Source organism: Typopeltis vanoorti, chromosome 17, assembly GCF_054136105.1.
Source record: "Typopeltis vanoorti isolate ZY-2024b chromosome 17, IOZ_Tvanoo_1.0, whole genome shotgun sequence".
Classification (NCBI taxonomy): domain Eukaryota; kingdom Metazoa; phylum Arthropoda; class Arachnida; order Uropygi; family Thelyphonidae; genus Typopeltis; species Typopeltis vanoorti.
In genome coordinates, this window is record NC_143565.1 from 52,230,764 (window position 1) to 52,251,728 (window position 20,965).

General features: G+C 34.7%; 1 protein-coding gene across 1 annotated transcript in view; it reads right to left on the minus strand.

The window, feature by feature from the left end:
- Positions 1-20,965, minus strand: part of LOC150097388 (protein phosphatase 1 regulatory subunit 21-like) — a 505,584-nt gene that overhangs the window by 71,045 nt on the left and 413,574 nt on the right. Inside the window, exon 18 of the mRNA XM_090407251.1 lies at positions 5,843-5,896. Within this exon, the coding sequence (XP_090263377.1) occupies positions 5,843-5,896 (54 nt within the window). The remainder of the gene's footprint in view (positions 1-5,842; positions 5,897-20,965) is intronic.

Consider the following 20,965-nt stretch of genomic DNA (forward strand, 5'->3'; position numbering starts at 1 on the left):
GACAATCATTTCCTACTCTGCTATTTAGATCCCCCAACAAGGAACAACTTTTCCTTTTTCATTGTGTCAGTTGCTTTCTCTAAAGCCTCAAAAAATTCCTCCACTTCGACCTTAGTAGAACCTTCTGTGGGACCATAGGCAGAAATAAGTCTCATTGTGCAGTTCCCCATTCTGATATTTGCCCACATCACTCTACTTGAGACTGCCTGCCATTCAAGAACATTAGCCTCATATTTAGTGTTGAATACTATGGCTACTCTTTCTTTTCCTTGATTGTCACCGCATTTTGTATTTATTGCAGAAAGATCTCACCAGCTTTTGTCTTTTTTTGTTTCAGTCAACCCTATTATGTTGATTTGGTATTTATCTAATTCCTCAGCTAGCTCCATTTCTTTGCCATTCAGGCTTCTTATGTTGATAGTACCGATCTTTAACTCTGGTGATGTTGAGTTGGGGTGTGTTTTCAGATTTGTTCCAGTAGCTGACTTTTCGCAGTTTGCCCTGGTTTCCTGGCGAAAACAACAGGGGCCTTGTTTAACCAGCAAGAATGAAATTTTGTCATGTTGTACCATCATTTTGTATTTTGGTTTAAGCCAATAAGAATACAATTTGGTCGGCTAAATCCCAAATTGCCAGCCCATCCTCGTTCGTTCAGTATCCAGGTAGATACCCAACAGGGTGCACCACAAGAGGGTGACGATTGGACATTTGGTCAGAAGCCCTGGTCGGTTCTCCACATTCCTTTAAAGGCTATGTGGAGGTCTCCTCTCAGTTATACAGCTTTGACCCTTAAGCACCCCCTGTAGTTTCCATTATCTACTAAATAAGGCAAGCCCAGTTGCCTTAAGGTGGCAGCCCCACCACTAGGTTGCCTATCGTCATGCTAGTAATTCAACATAGGGAAACACATATTACTTTCAAGTCTCAATGAAATCTAAATTGAATGGAAAACATGGGAAATGACTGCAAATTGGAAAAGATTAAGAAAATTTGGAAAAAGAAAAACATGGTGAAATATGCTACATGGAACATTAGAAGCATAGCACATAAAGAAGAATTAGATAAAATTTTAAATGAAGAAAATATAGAAATTGCAGTTTTTACAGAGAAAAAAGAAAGAAAGAAAGAACCTTTAAGGAACAAAAGAAACAAGTAATTATCGTATCATATATAGTGGAGTAGACAAACAAATATGTGCAAAAGCTGGTGTAATGATTTGGATCTATAAATCAATTAAAGCAAAAAATAACTAATTATACATATGAGTATAATGAGTTATTTTCTAATATTCACTTGCAATTCTAATGTTCTTTCACTGGAATGAAAGAATATTAGAAGTGCAATTAAAATTAAATAAAAAAAAATTAACAGTTGTTGGAGTGTATGCTCCTGAAGAAGGAAAAGAAGAAGAAGAAAATGATGACTACCACAATTGATACATTAGTAGGATGAGCCTTAAGTCTAATAGAAAGCATCCTATCATTAACGGGGTTATAACTAAGAAGGCTCCTTCCAACTGTCTTCAGTATCACAGCTACCTCATGATGCTTTGAGTCACTTCTTGAGTAAACAACTAGCTTGCTCTCCTGTCTTTTGAAGTGTATACAAAAGAAACATGCTTTAAAATATATAATACTTTTGCAGTGCCCACATTATTATATTGCAGCAAACTGTGGGCAATAAACGAACAAGATAAACAGAGAATAAAAACAAGTGAAATGAGAGATTTAGGAGAAGAACTGCAAAATAAACAGACAAAATAAGGAACGAAGATGTTTTAAAATAACTAAAAATAAAATTAATAGAAGAAAAACAATTGTAAACAAAACTGAACAGAACATGTAAACCAATGGAAAGAACTTGAGGTCATCCCAAGAAACAAAGTAAAGGTGTGAATTAAGAAGCATGCGAGGTTTATTCTCATGGAATGTGGTAAATATGTGGAACAGGCTGTCTTCTGCTAATGTATTCAGAGAGATATAATAGACATTTTATTATATTTATTACATCCTGTGGATGGGAGACAGTTGTCTCCCATTTACAGGAAAAACAGCATAAACATACAAAGGAATGTTGTCATCATGGTAACTCTCTCGGTTCTGGTCATATGGTCTTATTTGCAACAGAAAAAGTGGTTTCTTTGTGTAGCTTTTAAGATGTAGATTTAGGTAATGAAAATTACCAAATGATCATTTCATTTTGAGCAGAATAAAATTATCATACTAAAAAAAAAAAAAAAAAAAAAATATATATATATATATATATATATATATACAGTCATTCCTCGATTTATGTCCAGGTTCCGTTCCATCCGGCAGGACGTAAGTCGATACATTAAATCAACAGAGTTATAGGGATTAGGGACTTAACCATAATAAGTATACTGTGATTTTAATTTTTAAACCTTATTATAAAACTGTACTGTGTTTTACTGCCACTATAAAACAGAAGAATAATCACCCAAATCTTCCTCCACAATCACATCTTCATTAGCTTCCCTGTATGAACGATCAGGCTGTGGCTCTTCTGGTGTAACCTTTGATTTTTGATGAAAATGTCCAATGTGCTTTGCTTATTCCTCTTCTTCCTTTCATCATAAATTTGTTCATAGCAAGCAAGCGCATCATGTACTTTCGTTTCTATTATTAAATAGCGTTCAACCTTGGGGTCTATGTCTTCAGCCAATCTGAAAACATTGCTAATTGCAAAGATTTCTGCAAGACCCTTCACTGTAAATTGTTTAACTACCTCTTCCTTTTCTCATTTTTCCTGTTCTGCAACAGTTGTTCCTCCAGTTCGACCAATTCTTCGTTTGTCAACTCTTCAGGGGGAACCCTCTATGAGTTGAATTATGTCGTCATCATTCACTTCGAGATTCAGATTGTTTGCTAGGCTAACTATTACAAACTTCCAAAATCATGCACAAACATTTTTAATGTCTTTTTCCATATGCCACTCATACATTGAGAGGTCACTTCGTCCCAAGCCACAGCAATATTTTTAATAGCATGATAAATATTGAATGTTTTCCAGAATTACATGAGAGTCTGGTCATTTACTTCAGTAGCAGAAATGGCTTGTGAAAAAGTTCTTCATAGATAATAAACCTTAAACACTACAAGAACTCCTTGATTCATCGGTTGGATCAATGAAGTAGTGTTTGGAGGCAGAACATGACCTTGAATTTGGTGAAGATCACTGCTATAAGACGTATAAGATGAATGACCTGGAGCATTATATAGAATTAATAAAATTTTAAATTCTACATTTTCTTTCACACAATAGCTTTTTATTTCACTTGCATAACAGTTGATTAAGGCATCCTCAAACAATTTTTGAGTAATCCACGACTTCTTATTGCTCCAATAATGAACTGGGAGTATGCTTCCTAATCTTTTTGAAGATTCATGGATTCTAACTGTGCCATATCACAAATGGTTTCAATTCATATCTAGCCACACCCGTAACAGAATCAGAAACGGGCATTAAGAACTTTGAAACTAGGCATAGATTTTAGATTTTTGTAGATGAATGTCTGTTCGAGCATTTTTTCTGAAATAAGAACGTCTCATCCATATTAAATTTTCCTTCGTAAGTCATGTGCGATCACACTGACAGGCTTACCAGCTTCATGTTGCTTTATAACTTGCAACTTTGTTTCAAGAGCAATTGCTCACCTCTTTTTCTGGGATTCTTCACCAGGATTTTTGGTTGTGCGTGTAGGGAAGATGTTGCACAAAACATCGCCCCCTATGAAATATTTAATGATAAATACATAAATAACCGATTTCTCAAACTGAAAATCAACAGAGGAACTGTCGAAGACACATGCCGACTGCTGAGGGAGGTTGCTGCTGAATTTAGGTAAAGTACAGAAACATGTTTTGATGTTGAACTTTTTTAAAATTTTAGCCAGTTTGAGGGAGAGAGAATTAATGAAAGGCAACAAGTTGTAAGCTCTGGAGTAGTAGAATATTCAATAGTTTGTTGACGACGGTGAAAAAGTAGTTTCTCAATACTTTTTGAAGTAAAACAAGAATGGTCCTTTTGAAGAAATTAAGTTCATTATGAAGTTCTACATCATCTGACAATAAGGATCTGGCCCAATGTGCAAGAGTGGAAATAATGCCAAATTTTTGTGGGGGTAGAGTGGCGAGAGGATATGAAGGTATCTATTTGTATGTGTTGGCTTCCTAAAGATTGCCTTTCATTAGTTCCCTCTCCCCCAAACTGGCTAAAATTTTAAAAAAGTTCAACATCAAAATATGTTTCTCTACTTTACTTAAACTCCGTTCTATCCTTAGTCAACCTAAAGAAAAACATCACCATCTTCAGTTCCCAGGAGTATACAAGATTATTTGTAATTGTGGAAAACACCTTACTACGCACAGACTGATAAATCTATCCTTCTCCATGTTGAAGAGCACAAAAGAGATATATCCTATAACAGAATCCAAGCCAGCGCTCTCGCCCTCTATAAACTCTGATGAAGGCAGCCAACATCAAATAGACTGGACTCTAACTTCTAATATTCACAAATGTTATGATGAACTTGAAAGACGTATTCTTGAGTCAAAAGAAATTACTCGATTCAACCCACATGAATAGCAGCCTTAGCAATAGTTTACCAGATTCACATCTGCTGTCCAGCGCTGGCGCTCTCGCAATATCACATGCACACATAAACATACAGCTCGAACTGTAGTGCACACTCCAATTTAAACTGTACTACAGTTTTTAGTGGATTTGTTGTTGTTAATATGTAATGTTTCTGTCAGATTATTTTGAATAATTCTTTGTACTTTGACACCTGAAGAAGTTGAATTACCAATGAAACTAGTAGTGTCCTCATTAAACCTTATTCTTTATTATTCTCGGTGTTTAAGTCATTTAAATTAAATTAATAAACATGTTGTTAAACGAGTAAATCTGCATACGAATATATATATATAGATATATGTTGTTTTAAAAAAAGCAACAAATTGGAACAGCTTACAGAGGTTAACTGAAGACAAAATGCAGAAATATTATTGGGAAAAAGTGAATGAGCCTAAAAATAATGTGGTATATTCTTTCTTCTACATTGTTTTCAAGGTGGAAGAAAGAATTGGAAAAATTGGACCGTCACAGCAAACTGTAAGAAGCTATGTGTGAAAAATGGCTAAAGCAAAGAAATAAAGGCAGTGAATTGTTCTAAAGGAAAGAGTACTGTAGAAGGAATAGCAGGTGAAAAGGCTAGACTAACAACTGAAGTATATTCTGATTATCTGGAGTAATTATTTAATAATAATAATATTATTATTACATAATGCCTCCAGAGAGTCCAAAGACTCATCGAGGGAGGGTACCTACTCTCCAACTCTCTCACTCCACCAGCGGCAACTACCTTCATCATCTACACCATCTAAAGCCGACCACTACCACTACTATGTTCACAAACAAACATCCATGCCCACAGTGGGATTCAAACCCGCAGCCTTTTGGATGGAGAATGGATACGCTAACCACTCGGCCCATCAGGCCAGCATTTTATAAATCATTAAATGAAACAAGTAGTGAAAGAACAGTGGTAGAAAATATGCAGAAGCTATTTTCCATGAGTATATTTCAGGACTGGTAGTAGAACAAACTATAAAGAATCAAATATACAGTTTTTATATTTACCATCAACATCCTAACTGCATCTCTGATGAGTGTCCACTAAAAACAGAAATGACTTGAGTAATATCTGTGAAATCTTAAATTTGTATTTCCCAATGAGTTATATACATTTTAAAAACAATTGCTATTAGTTAAATAGAAACAAATAAGGAAAACACAGCCCTTATTAATGTTTAATTACCTTTGCATGTTTAGCCTGCATTAATTGACATTCTAACATCCAATACTCTTTGTCCTAGAATAAAATAAATAAATGTACATTGGTATAAAAAAATATAAATAATTCTTCATAGTTAGAAAATTTTGCGAAATTCAAAAAGAAATTTCTCAATACTTTTGTAATGATGATTTATTCATCTAGGGAGGCTTATGGTGAAGTTGTCTGCATGGATAGGAAAATCAAAGCAACATAGTAAATTGGAAGGAGTTAAAGAGATAGTTCTGGAAAAGTAAAAAGGATATTGAAAGTTCCTAGTAAGTAATCTGCTGACTTACTTGCTAGAAAAAATGTAGTTAAGCTATCTATGTGTAAAAGTAGCTAAACAAAAGTCATGGGAAAACTTGGGAAAGAATATTGAATATGAATATTAGGAAAGTGGAAATGTTCTAAAAGCTATTAGAAATGGAGGAAAGGCTGCAATTAAAGGAATCTGAGATGATAAAGATGACATGAACACTGAAGCTAAATATATTCTGGATATCTGAAGTAGTTAGCATGAAACACTATTAAATGAAGCAAGCAAGGACAGAACAATGACAGAAAATCAAGAGGAATGCAATCAAGAATGCATAACAATACATGAGGGGAAAAGTTATCACAAGCCTGAAATGGGAGAAGGTAGCTAGAGAAGAATATATTCTAACAGAAATGCTCATATATTGAAGTATAAGAGTTTGACAGTAGCTACACTACATAAGGCCTGGGAGAAGATCAAATCCCAACTGACTGAAGGACAGCTGTCATAGTTCCCCTTTAAATTACTGAAGAATTCTTATTGTCCCACGTAAGATTTATGTAAGAATATTTGAGAAAAATCTATGAAAATTATGGAAGAGAAATTCAAAAGAATAAGCTGGGTTAAAAGCTGTCAGGATCAGATGTAGGAATGATGCAGTTAGAAGTACTTTGGGAGAATGAAACAAGATTTGACAATATTGGAGTCCTGACAGAGAAGAATTTGGAAGAAAATAACTAACAAGAAATTAGTAATAATGTAAATTCTTGATATAATACTATCATAATATCCTGTGAATCCCATGAGGGTACATATCAGCAATCTGATGAAGATGAGGTGAAGGATCAGATTTTCATGTTATGAAAAATAGTTGTAAATCGGTAAGATAACAAGGATATGCAATTATGTTTTATAGATCTGGAAAAAACTATATGACATGGGGCCAAGAGAAAAGTTCTTCAGAATACTACAGTTTTATGGGGAACATGGAACATTATACAAAGCAGTATGTTGCCTATATTTAAGTTGTAAGTCAGCAGTAAGAATTGAAGGAAGTACAAGTGTTATGTAATATCTGATGAAAGACAAGGATCACAATATGAAAAAAAGTGACATCGAAACTAATATCAGAATCTGAGACATCCAACTTAGCTCGTAGATTTATGCAAATGAAGTTGTACTCCTAATGTGCAAGTCTCCATGACTCTTTAAAATGAACAACAGCTGTAATAAATATGGCATGCAAATTAACAACAAAGACTAAAAACTATGGAAACAGGCAGCAACATGGAAAACTTCAACTGCATTCTCACAATTCTTTCTTTTAAGGTTACACAGTGGTCAGCATTCATATTGAAGAATTTATGGAGACACAACACAAGTGTTAGAATAATTACTATACTTAACATTAAGCAAGTAACAATCAACGTTTCTACCGCTGTATTGAAATCATCATCAGGAAACATACATATGTACAAAATACAAGCTACATGCCATTGCACTATACATTCTCACAATTCTTTCTTTTAAGGTTACATAGTGGTCAGCATTCATAGTGAAGAATTTATGAAGACACAACACATGTGTTAGAATAATTACTATACTTAACATTAAGCAAGTAACAATCGACGTTTCTACCGCTGTATTGAGATCATCATCATCAGGAAACATACATATGTACAACATACAAGCTACATGCCATTGCACTATACAAAAGTAAAATAAATCTAAATGTTTGTTAATCATTTATCCTAGCCTGACCACTGGTGAGAAAAAACGGAACTACATTAAACATTTTTCTACAGATCTTTCGTATCGAGATATGGGTTGAAGATAGGTCTTCCACATTCTTGGAATAATTAATCCATCATTTTTGTTCAGATTTGGATGATGTTTTAGCATTTCACAAGCTTCTCTGAATTTTCTTTCACAGTTTTAGTGCAGTGTAAGGACTTAGTGCCTTTCCAGTCAATTCTCTGGCATGTTTGGAGTACGTGGTCTGATAGACCTGTTTTACTATAGTAGAGGTATTTAATGTTGCGCTTCTGTTTATCTTTTCTGATTGGGATGGTGCATCCTGTTTCCCCTATATAAGGTAGGTTACAGGTACATTGAATTTTGTAAACCCCTATGTGGGCAAGATATGGAAGAGAAGGAGCTAAGTAAATTTCTTAGTTTTGCTGGGGGGTTTAAAGGTTGTCTTGATGTGGTATTTAAGTAGTGCTCCATCTATATTTTCTGAAATGTCCCTAACGTAGGGTATGGCTATGGCATTCTCGTAATCTTTTTTGCTTTTAATGGCATTTTTATGGAGTTCTTGTGAACTGTTTTTTTATTGTAGCCATTTTTTACAAATGTTTGGTTAATGATTTCAAATTCTTGGTTCAGAGCTTGTTCATTGGGGCAAAGGGTTAATGCTCTGTGTTTGAGGGTGCTGATGACTCCTAGTTTTTGTGTTGGATGGTGTTATGAATTTTTATGTATGTATGTATTGGCCTGTATGTGTAGGTTTGTGGTAGATAGTGAAAGAGAAGCAGCCTCAGGCAAGACGGTCATGAATGTGTCTAGAAAAAGAAGAGAGTTGTCGTTTTCGATTCCAAATGTGAATTAGATAAGTTTGTGTTGTTTGTTCAGGTGGCTTAGGAATGTATTTAATGTTTTGGGGCTGTGGGGCACAATTTTCAGATTATGAAGATGGCAAATTAAATATGGAATAGAATAAGCAAGCCTGACATTGTGGGGGAGTCAGTTAAATTAGTACCGAAATTAGTGTTCTGACAAATTTCTCACTTATTTATGTTGAATACAATAGAAATTAGTCAAAAAAACTAAACTAGCAGTATTCAAAAAAGTGTTTAAACCAATTTTAACTTAGGAATCAGAGAGCTGAATTAGAAGAAAAAAAAAAAAATTAATTCAAAGAAGTCAAGCTAGATGTGGTTTCAGAAAAAATGTCTCTAAGATATTTGTGAAATTAATGCAGCCAAGGTTGTTGAGGTTAGGCGAGTCTTTCATAGATGATATAGATTCCAACATAGTCTCTCTGACTTACAGTTGTCTTCCCTTTAATTTTGTGTAATTGAGTATTCAGAGTGTGGTCAGTGTTTCTACTAGCTTTGTGGGTAATTCCCCCCCCCCCTGCAGTAGGTGATATTTTTGTTGCACTGGTTTCTGAAAGCAAGATTGGATTTCCAGTACCCAGCGATGTTTGGCTTCTCGTATTGGCTTTTTGGCATTAGTGAAACTAAGGTTTCTTCTCAAGAATTCCTTCTTGAGAATTACTGGAGGAATTTGTAATTTTAAAATTCCCAATTGCAGGAAATAGCAGAAATATTTCTCAGGAAATTTGAAATTTTTTTATAATCTTTTATGATTTGAAATTCCCCATTCATGCTGGATATGAAATAAAATATTTGGGTATTACCAGAAGTTCACTGTAATCCTAGTCTCCCTTCATGTTATGCCACACATATGCAGTATGAAATAAAGGTTAGTAAAATAATTATAAGTATTTAATTATTAATAATTACTAATAATTATTTAATAATTATATTTATTACAATATGGTAATACCATGATTAACACTCAGGATGCATTCCTAGAAGACAAAGCGCTAACAAAACTAGAAGACAAAACAGCGTTAAACGGGGTAATTTTAATACATAGTAAATAGGGATAGGTGAACACGTGACCAAGAATAAACAAGTTTTACTTTGATTTTAAGTTATTTTTATATTAACTTGCAAAATATACATAACATATACATACGTACAGAAGTACAAAGTTTATTTTTGTGCTGTCGAAGGTTCTGGCTTTTCTGAAATTCTTGATTTTGTAGTGACAAAGTCATCTAGTGTCATTTGTTGCTTCTTTTTTTAAATTTATCAAACCAACCTCTGCTAGCTGCAAAGTTTTTGCTTATATCCTCTCTTTGTTTTTGAATATGATTAAAAATACTTCTGGTCTTTTCCATGATTATTGCCTGACTTAATGGCATGTTGCATTCAGTTGGGGTTGCTGAACACTTAATTTTGCCCTTGTTTTTTAAAATTGTTCATATAGTAGAAGTAGACAAATTTAAAGCAGCTCCAATGTCAACTTGGCTTTCACCTTCTTCTAATCACCTCAGCACTTGCATTTTCACGTCAAGCGAAATGCTTTTTCATATCAATTTTGTTTTATCATCTTTACACCCACTCATTTTGAATATGTAATTTAAAATATGATAGTAATGATTAATTTTTAGTGAACAAATTGAATTTTTGCTGATTTCCTTGGTCAATAATATTGATGATTACAGCACATAAATAATGTTTAATGCAGCATTCCAAATCATATTGATAGCATGGATACTGTTTCACTGCCAAGGAACAACTACACAATGTACTGGGAAAACAAACACACGACAAATATAGATTTAGGGTTTAGGGAAATTACAGTGCTACAACGAATCGTCATCTTTTACTGATTAGTTTGGGAATAATCGTATTATATAAGAATCAAGGGAAATACAGCGATAAATTGAATCAGCATAAATTTAGCGCTTTTCTTAGGCTTCGAGTAGAATCACGTTATATTGAATCATGGAATATTTAGCCCTTTTTTAAGGTTTGGAAAAAAAAACACATTATAGCGAATCAGCGTTATAAGAAGAATACGATAATCGGGGTAGCGGTAAATGGGATCTTACTGTGTTAGAAGTGTAATATTATAATACTAATAAGTAAATATTACTATATAATATATAGTAATATGAAATATATATAATAATTACTTATAACTTGAATAAATACTAATTTCATTTTTATTGTAGTGAAACAATAAACGCAAAAAATAAAAGCAATAAAAAACCTAACAATGAGAAATCAAATGTGTTCCAAAACATTGTAGTGCAAAGCATCATTATCAAAGAGCAGACTTGATTGTTCATCTGTTTGAAAACAGATGTAACTCTAACTACCAGTGATATCACTGCATTTATGAAAAAAAAGAAAATTTTAGAAAATTATTGCCAGTGATTTAATACTTATGTTACAGTTATGCACTTCATCTCACTGTGATAAGTGTTTCATGTCAAAAACTTGAAAGATGGCAACAGCAGTGGCAGTAATAAAAGTGAAAGTTTCAACAACAATGATGGTTTCAATACAATGATGAAGAAACAAGGCAAGTTAGATTTTGATAATGTACAATATGCTTTACAAAATATTCCTCTTCAATACCCAGTATTAAAAAAAATGTTAAATTAGTTAAATTGCAAAATGAAATGATAAAGAGTGAAAAAATAGAGTTACAAGTCATTTTGGACTGCAAAACATGTTGTAAAGTATGATTGACAGATTTTTTAAAGAAAGCATTCCTATTTATGAAAGGATGAGTACTCAAAAATTGCTCAAAATACGTTAACTTATAAGACTTGTGGTTGAAGCATTAAGCAGTTATGGCACAATTCTACTAACAGATGTAAAAATGTTTAGATTCCTTCTTTCATAATTTGAAAAACAAAATTCTGTTTTGAATAAGAAGTTTGAAAGAAACTACACAGCAACTTTGTACATGTAGAGATAAACGTGTGGACAGACTTATGTGTTCGTCGAACATGTTGTTTATTTTTTAACGGTATATATTAGAACACAGAAACTAAGTAAATAATTAATTTATTAACTTATTGCTGATATTTTGCTGGTGTTATAACCAGCATCTTCAGAGCACAAAAACACAGTTTGTCACAATACGCGAGACTATAACAACATGGTGTAATCAACGGACTAGTTAAACAAAATTGTAGCAGCAACAAAAAGACTAGAGTCCTGATTTTTGGCGTCCTCTATCTGAAAAAAAAAAAAAAAAACCTAGTTTTTTTCTTAAGATGACTGTCTTCCAGATCTTAGGCAAGTTAATACAGCCATATTTGTTGAGATTTGGAGTGTGTTTCAGAGCTTCTGTCACCTCTAAGAACAATCTCTCCGATTTGTAAGAGCTTCTGTGTAGTACGTTTGTGTTTTTCCAGTTGATCCTGTGTGCAGGGGTATCGAGAGCATGGTCTGCTAGGCCTGACTTGCTAGTGATAATTCCGGACGTATTTTTTTGTGTTCGCTGATGCGGATGTTCATAGTTCTTCCTGTTTGACCGTAGTAGGCTTGATTACATGAGCAGGGTACTTGGTAGATTCTTGGATGTGATAAAGGGGGATGCTGTCCTTGGGTGAGTGGATAAGGGTTGCTAATGCTACATGGTCTGAATGTAGTGCATAGTTTATGTTTATTAAGAATTCTTGAAATCTTATCGGATGTGCCTTTAATGTATGGGATGGTGACTGTTTTGTTGTAGTTCTCTGTTGTGGATGGTGGGAGGGGTTTCTTAGGAGCGTTTAGTATTTTGTTTATCTTATGTGGATTATAGCCATTGGCCAAGAAGGTGTGGCATAAGTGAGCCAGTTCAGCAGCAAGAGCATTGTCATGGGAACAGATTGCTCTCGCTCTATGGGTTAGCGTGTTTCAATGACAATGCTCTTGCTGCTGAACTGGCTCACTTACGCCACACCTTCTTGGCCAATGGCTATAATCCACATAAGATAAGCAAAATACTAAACGTTCCTAAGAAACCCCCTCCCACCATCCACCACAGAGAACTACAACAAACAGTCACCATCCCATAAATTAAAAGTACATCCGATAAGATTTCAAGAATTCTTAATAAACATAAACTACGCACTACATTCAGACCATGTAGCAAATTAGCAACCCTTATCAGCTCATCCAAGGACAGCATTCCCCCTTTATCACATCCAGGAGTCTACCAAGTACCCTGCTCGTGTAATCAAGCCTACTATGGTCAAATAGGAAGAACTGTGAACATCCGCATCAGTGAACACAAAAGATACGTCCGGAATTATCACTATGGCAAGTCGGGCCTAGCAGACCATGCTCTCGATACCCCTGCACACAGGATCAACTGGAAAAACACAAAAGTACTACACAGAAGCTCTTACAAGTCAGAGAGATTGTTCTTAGAGGCGACAGAAGCCCTGAAACACACTCCAAATCTCAACAAATATGGCTGTATTAACTTGCCTAAGATCTGGGAGACAGTCATCTTAAGAAAAAAACTAGGTTTATTTTTTTTTTTTTCAGATAGAGGACGCCAAAAATCAGGACTCTAGTCTTTGTGTTGCTGCTACAATTTTGTTTAACCAGTCCATTGATTACACCATGTTGTTATAGTCTTGCGTATTGTGACAAACTGTGTTTTTGTGCTCTGAAGATGCTGGTTATAACACCAGCGAAATATCAGCAATAAGTTAATAAATTAATTATTTACTTAGTTTCTGTGTTCTAATATATAATGTTAAAAAAATAAACAACATGTAGAGATAAAGTCTTACTCTCATTTATTATTTAAAAGAGTTACTGATGATTTTCGTGTATGCCAATAAAGATGAAATTAAACAATCTGTGAAAGTAATAATGGAATGAATTTTCAAAGAAAAGTGTGCTTCAGCAGATATTTGAAACAGAAAATAATATGAACAAAGAAATGGAAAATTGTGAAGAATCAGAAGCAGATTTAAGGGAAAAAAAACATAGAGAGAGATAGATTAATTTTGCCATCAAAATCACTTCAATCCAACAAATTATACTGATTATGTGTATTAGGTTATAATCCAGTGAGTGACAGAATCATTTCTCCCAGAGTCAGTGGACATCCAATGAATATGAGCATCATACAGGTTTATGCACCCACTACAGAAGCACCAGAAGAAGACATAGAAGAATTTTATAGCAAGTTAAAAGTGATAGATGTAAGACCAAAGCGAGATTTATGGCTACTTATCGGAGATTGGAATGCAAAAGTGGGAGAAACCGAGGAACAGGGAATAACAGGTCATTTTGGCTTAGGTATTCGTAACACTGCAGGGAAGAGACTAGTTGAGTTTTGGGCAGAGAATTCTTTGTTTGTTGCAAACAAACAAAGAAATCTTCTTTGTGCTGCTGTAAAGCAGCATAAACGAAGATTGTACACACATGGATATCCCCTGATGGACAATACAGAAATCAAATTGACTATATACTTGGATAAAGAAGATGGAGAAGAGCAATCAGTCTGTCAAGACTTTTCCAGGTACAGACTGTGGAATAGACCATGAATTATTAGTGGCTACGATACATGTGAAATTACAGAAACTAAAAACAACACAAATGTCGATCAGATATGATCTTGGAAACATACCAGCTGAATACAATATTAGTATACAGAACAGATTCAACACACTCACAATTTGTGTGAAAGTAAACCAGATGAACTATGGGAAGAGATTAAAGATAATTAAAACAGAAGCAAAGAAGAATTTCCAACAGTTTAAGAAGAAGAATTTAGAATTTTAAATGGTTGTCAGAAGATGCCATCAAAATTACTCAGGAAAGGAGGAAAATGAAGGCCACAGGACATTTGCAGGAAGTACAGCATTTGTATGCAGAGTTTCAACGACAAGCCAGCAGAGACAAGGAAAAATACTTTAACCTGGAATGCCAACATATAGAAGACCAAAACAAGAAAGTAAAAACAAGAGATCTTTTCAAAAAGATCAGGGAACTGACAGGGAAGTTTAGTGCCAAGGTGACAATACTGAAAAGTAAACACAAAGGATATCTAAAAAAAGCTACAGACATCAAAGAAAGATGAAAAGAGTATGCAGAAGCCATTTACAGAAAGGACCCCAAAATTCCTGAGAAATTTGAAGAGCAGGATTATACACAGGAGTCAGTACCACTGGAGAGTGAAGTGACGTGGGCACTGCAACAGCTATCCAGTAAGAAAGAACCAGGATGGGATGGAATACCTATTGAGCTGCTCAAAGCCCTGGGGTAAGAGGCAGTTAAAATTTTAACAGCTCATGTCAGCGAATTTGGATCACAGCTACATGGCAAACCTATGGCACGCGTGCCAGAGGTGGCACATCTGAAAATTTTGCTGGCACGTCAATGATTTACAGGTAATATCCTTTTATATGCTTATAAATTATTCAACTTTTTTTTTTTTTTAATTATTACAATACATACAAGTTAAATTTTTTTATACGAGAGAGCAGCTATGAAGATGTGCATATGATTGGTGCGGTATTGACAAAAGATCACACGACCCAAAGACAAAGGCAACCAACAATTGTTGAGTTGAAATGCTAATTCTCTTCAACCGAATTCCATAACAGACAAATGATCAAACAAGCAAATGACAGCTGGAGAAGATGATGATGCTTGCTAAAGTTGATGGAAACAGGAGAAGAGGAAGACCAAAAATTAGATGGGTGGATGGAGTTAAAGAAGCAACTGGAATGCACTTGGAAATTCTGAAAGACATGGCCAGGGGGAGATCTGAATGGAGAGTGTATGTTCATAGAATCACCAGGAGTCGAAAACGACTCAATGGAACATAACACACACAACCCAGAATGAAAGAAGTTATTCTATTCCAGATTTATTTGTAAATAAACAAAGATCGGATGTTCTGACTGAGCAATAAAGGAAAATAAAAATGAAATTATATGATATGAAAAATTGATAATGGAATGAATTTTCAAAGAAAATTTTAATAATAAATGTTGGTATTAATTTTCTTTTATGTTAATCTCAAACTCAGCATTTTTCAGCAAGTATATAACATTACCTATCTTTACTGCATCAATCATTATCATAATCATTGTTTATTCATGTATGAAGAGGGAAATATATATAGAAATATTCACATAACTCATGAAGATAAAAGTAAGCCAAATTGTTCTGTTTCGTGCCAAATGATGAATTTCAAGACAGTACACAAGTCTCATCTTCAAAAAGAAGTTTGCTTATCTATTGCCAAAACTGTTTTCTTGGACTTCTGTTTCTGTATCCATTAGTTGACCTCTTGTTCCCCCCCCCCCATTTTCCACAATTTTATGAAAAACCTCCTCAATGTTAATCCTATAAAAACAACTCCACATTAAATCTCTATCATGATCACCCATCTTCCTCCTATCCATGAGACTGTAGAGAGAAAGAAGAGCACTAAACATAGCTAAAAGTGGATGTCTAAGTTGGTGTCCCAACCACGCGAGTGATTTTTCCAAATTGTTTCTATTAGGGGTCTATGTTATCTTTCTTCAAGAATGACAGTATTAGGAATTATTATCATTATTATCTAAGATCCCATGGAATCACAGACTCATCTAGAAGGTCCCTTTTGTCATATACACAGCTCATCACTATGCCTTAAACACATTCCAATTCTCTGCAGGCACCACACTTTCAAGCAATGCATTCCAATCACTCACAATGATCCATGCAAAAAGCTGCTTCTCACTTCCTTGCTCACACCCTCCATATACAGCTTCCAGGGATAACCTCTTGTTCTCCCCCAATCTCCAACCATTTTTTTGAAAACCTCCTCAATGTTAATCCTATAATAACCCCTTACTAACTTGTGAATCTCTATCATTATCACCCCTCTTCCTCCTATCCATGAGACTTTGCAAATTGCATCACCTCAACCTTTCTTCATATTCAACATTCCAGAGATCAGAAACTATTTTGGTCAATCGCCTCTGGACCTTCTCTAATATCTCTTCATCATTTTCAAAACCAGGTGACCAAATTTGTGCACAGTAGTCCATATGTGACCTAATTAGAGCCTTTATTCAATGGAACCAGAATCTCCTTAGAGAAAGGTTGTTGGAAGTTTTTTCACTTGGTTATACTATAAATTAAAGATACCAAGAAATTATATACTTGGTTTAATCCTTTATCCAAGTGTAAGCAAACAAAGGTTGCACTTGAAGTATTTTCAGTACTGGGGCAAATGGAAATATGACTTCTGCATTATTTCAACCCTAGTATTACCTCTGGGTATGGCTCCCACTGAAGAGACCTCAATAAAGGTCGAAAACCGGTCTGGGTAGTGCCTTCCCATAATGCATAGCATTATACATGTCTGCAAACAGATGTGTTTTGCATTATGGGATACTAAGGCAAGTGAATGTGAAGTCATACCACCTTTATCACAAGTTAGCCCAGTCCTGAAAATAATTCAGGTGCAAACTTTGTTTGCATATGCATTGATAAAGGATTAAGCCAAGTATATAATTTCTTGGTTATCTTTAATTTACAGAATCTCCTTACATCTACAAGTCAGTGTTCCTCTGCATCATTCCCAGAATTCATTGTGTTGTGCTCACAATTTTGTCAATATATCCTCTAATCAGATCCTTATCCATCATCACTTCAAGATCTCTTATTTCCATCAGTTCCAACAATATATCACTACCAAGAGTAAATTCTACATCCCATCTTTGTTTTCCAAATTTTAAAACTTTACATTATGCAACACTGAACTGACATCTCCACTCCTGTGCCAATTCACTCAGTCTATTCAAGTCTTCTTGTAAGGCCACAACATCTGCTCTATTCACATTTGAAGTTTATTTTGCACTTGGTTAGACTATAATAAATTTAGTTTAATCCTTTATCCAAGTGTAAGCAAACAAAGTTTGCACCTGAAAATATCTTCAGGACTGAGGTAAGGTAGTGCAACACCAGGCAATTCTGAGCAAAGGTGGACCAAGCTCTCATCACTCCTTGTCTCAGTATCTCTCATAATGCCAAGCACATCTTCTTGCGGACATGTATACTGCTATGCATTAAGGGAAGGGCCACTACCCAGACCGGTTTCAACCTTTATTGAGGTCTCATCAGTGGGAGGCAGTGGTATAAGCTTACACTTGGATAAAGGATTAAACTAAATTTATTATGCTCTATTAATAGTTTGTCACAACTTTGCATTACCTGCAAACAGCTGTATATTCCCATCCAAATCTTTCTCAATATCATTAACATACAGGTTAAACAGCAATGGTCCTAAACAGACCCCTGAAATACACCACTAGTGACTTTCCTCTTCTGGGATATTGCTCCCCCCCCCCACATACAACTTGTTGATACCTATCAGACAGCCAATCTCCAATCCAATGCACTAGTCTAATAGCTGATCCCATCCACTCCAGTTTGACTATCAACTTATCATGTAGTAATCTATCAAAAGCCTTTGCATATCCATCTCCCACATCCAATGCTGCTATTATCTTATTGTGATAAGTAGAATACAAAAACATGACCCCCCCCCCTTTAGCAAATCCGCGTTGTCCATCAAAGATAATACCATTGTTGTCAAACCAATTCTGGATCCTGGTTCTCACCAGTTTTCCAACACTTTAACTATACCTGACACACAGATTTACCTATAATTTGATGCTTGAATTCTATCACCTCTTTTATGAAGCAATACAATATTTCCTTCCTTCCACTCCTTTGGAACTTGACCCCATGTAAGACTCATATTAAAAAATATGCCAAGGCAGATGTCAACTCCCTGGCACATGCCTTCAAAATACGTGGTGATATATCATCAAGTTGCTTAGCCTTATTAATATGGAGTTTGCTTAATTCCCCATATGGCTCTTCCTCACTTGCAGTTAGAGTCTCCTTCTCCTCATCCACTGTTCTCAAACTCACTGTGATATCACATTCACAAGGATGAAAGACCTTTATGAACTGCTCATTAAATATCTCAACTATATCATTTGCAGCAGTCGTTCTTATACCATTTTCTGCAATCAATGTCATCCTTCCATAATCATTATGTTTTATTTGCTGGCTATACATCGAAAGAACTCACAAGAATTTTTTTTTTTTGCGCAACTGCTGCTCATGTTGAACATTTGCTACCCTTGCCAACCGAGTCACCTTCTTTGCCGGTTCTTTTTATTCCTCATGAAATTGATTGTTACCACTTCTCTTATGTGGCCTCCATAATGTCTTTTATCCCTGTACTGCATGCTTAATCTCTACATTCATCCATTTCACACCTACCTTGAACTTTGGAATGCATTTAGATATTACTTCTGCAATCAGTGTCATCCTTGAATCAATGAACTCCCTGGGAATTTTTTTTTTGGTTTCATTAGCTAACTGCTGCTCATATTTCACTTTTGCTACCCTTACCAACTAAGTCATCCTCCTTTGTAATCCTCATGCTGCCTCCATAATGCCTTTTTCCTCTATTACATGTTTAATCTTTTCATTCATCTATTCAAGTCTTCACACCTACCTTCAGATGTATTTGCAATTAAACAAAGACATAAAAATGAAATTATACAGTATGCAAAACTGGAATGGAAATTTTCAAAGAAAATTTTAATAATACATTTTAATAATAAATAAATTGTGATCTTCCTAAGTATTCTGGTATTAATCGAAGGCATGTTGTCCGAATGCAGTACCAATATAATAATAATTTTTGTTTACAATATCAAACTTAGTGTGTTTTTTTTTAATATCTAATACTAATTATATCTTACTTTTTTCTTATATACTAAAATATACAATTCATTATTATAGTGGTTTATCATTGTCATATCCCCACATGCCCCGAGGGCACAGAGGTCTGACATATGTCAATTTACAGGCCGAAGTTAACCCTGTGAGAATGGCCGGTCCTCAGCAGAGTGCCAGCAGCATCGAACAATTGAACCCCTTCCAACTACTAACCACACTCAGACTTGCTTAACTTTTTTGCATGAGCCATTAGTAATGGAGACTCTACCAATCGACCAACCCTTGCTGGCATAGTGTTTTATCACTAGAATAAACAAATAACTTCTTATTTTAGAGAAACTGTTAATAATAAATCAATAAAATAAAATGTTTGGGAATTCTTGAGTATTCCTAGGAATTGCCATTTCCCATTCCCAAAGATTAAAAAATGTCAGAAATTTAGAAACCTTAGGCAAAACTGACATGTCACCATCTCAAGATAGGGTGATATGTTGGTTTTATTGAATTTGGAAGGTCAGGCAAAAGGTTTAATATCTGGGTTTCTAGCAGTGACTTTTTGGCATTTAAAGTCAGTTTCACTGACATTAAAAGGTAGCTCTTGAGGGCCACAGGTGAAGGGTATCTAGTTCTTGGTACCTGCATACATTTCGGAAGGAGTAATATATTTTGCTTGAAAAGAGGAAAAAAAAAAAGTAATAAATAGGAAGGAAAGAACTGCATTGAAAATTATTAAAATGGAATTTAACTTGTAATAATAGTCTAATATTTTTGAACGTGAATACAAGAGTATTTAAAACTTGAAGGGTATAAAAACTTAAAAGTAATACATTATTCAGTGAATTCCCCAAATGACTTAGTCAAGCTTCATATTGACAACAGAAATATAATATATATTAGATAAATAAGTTCTGAAAATAAGAGAATAAAAGAACACAAATTATTTGTTTCTTTAATTTTTGAAATTACATAAATTTCCTATTTCTTTGAAGAAGTTATGTCCTATAGTTTGTATTGGGTATTTCTTTTTGTACATATATTCATTCCCTATATAGCAAATATTCTAGCATTTAGGCTTATATGTTGATTCTTCAGCATCACATATTTTTAAAGGAAATTAACAATGTATTGGTTAATAAATAAACTTATTTACTTAATATCCTATATTTGTCAGAGTAAAATCTTCACCATCAGGGAAAAATACACTTGTATTAGACAAGTACACACAGGCACACTTCAGTAATAAAGACAAAGAAACTGGAGAGATATACAGGAGACCAAGAGTCCTACAATTATGCCAATCCTGTGGATGAGGGTTTCCCCACATGAGGGGAGTCCATTACAACCATATTTGTTTAGGTTGGAGCAGAAAAGTCTCTCAAACTTGAATTCACTTTGGTGGAGTAAGGTGACTTTTTTCCAACGGATTCTGTGCCAGATATCCAAGGCATGGTTTGCAAATCTGAGAGGCGATGGAAATCAGATGTAATC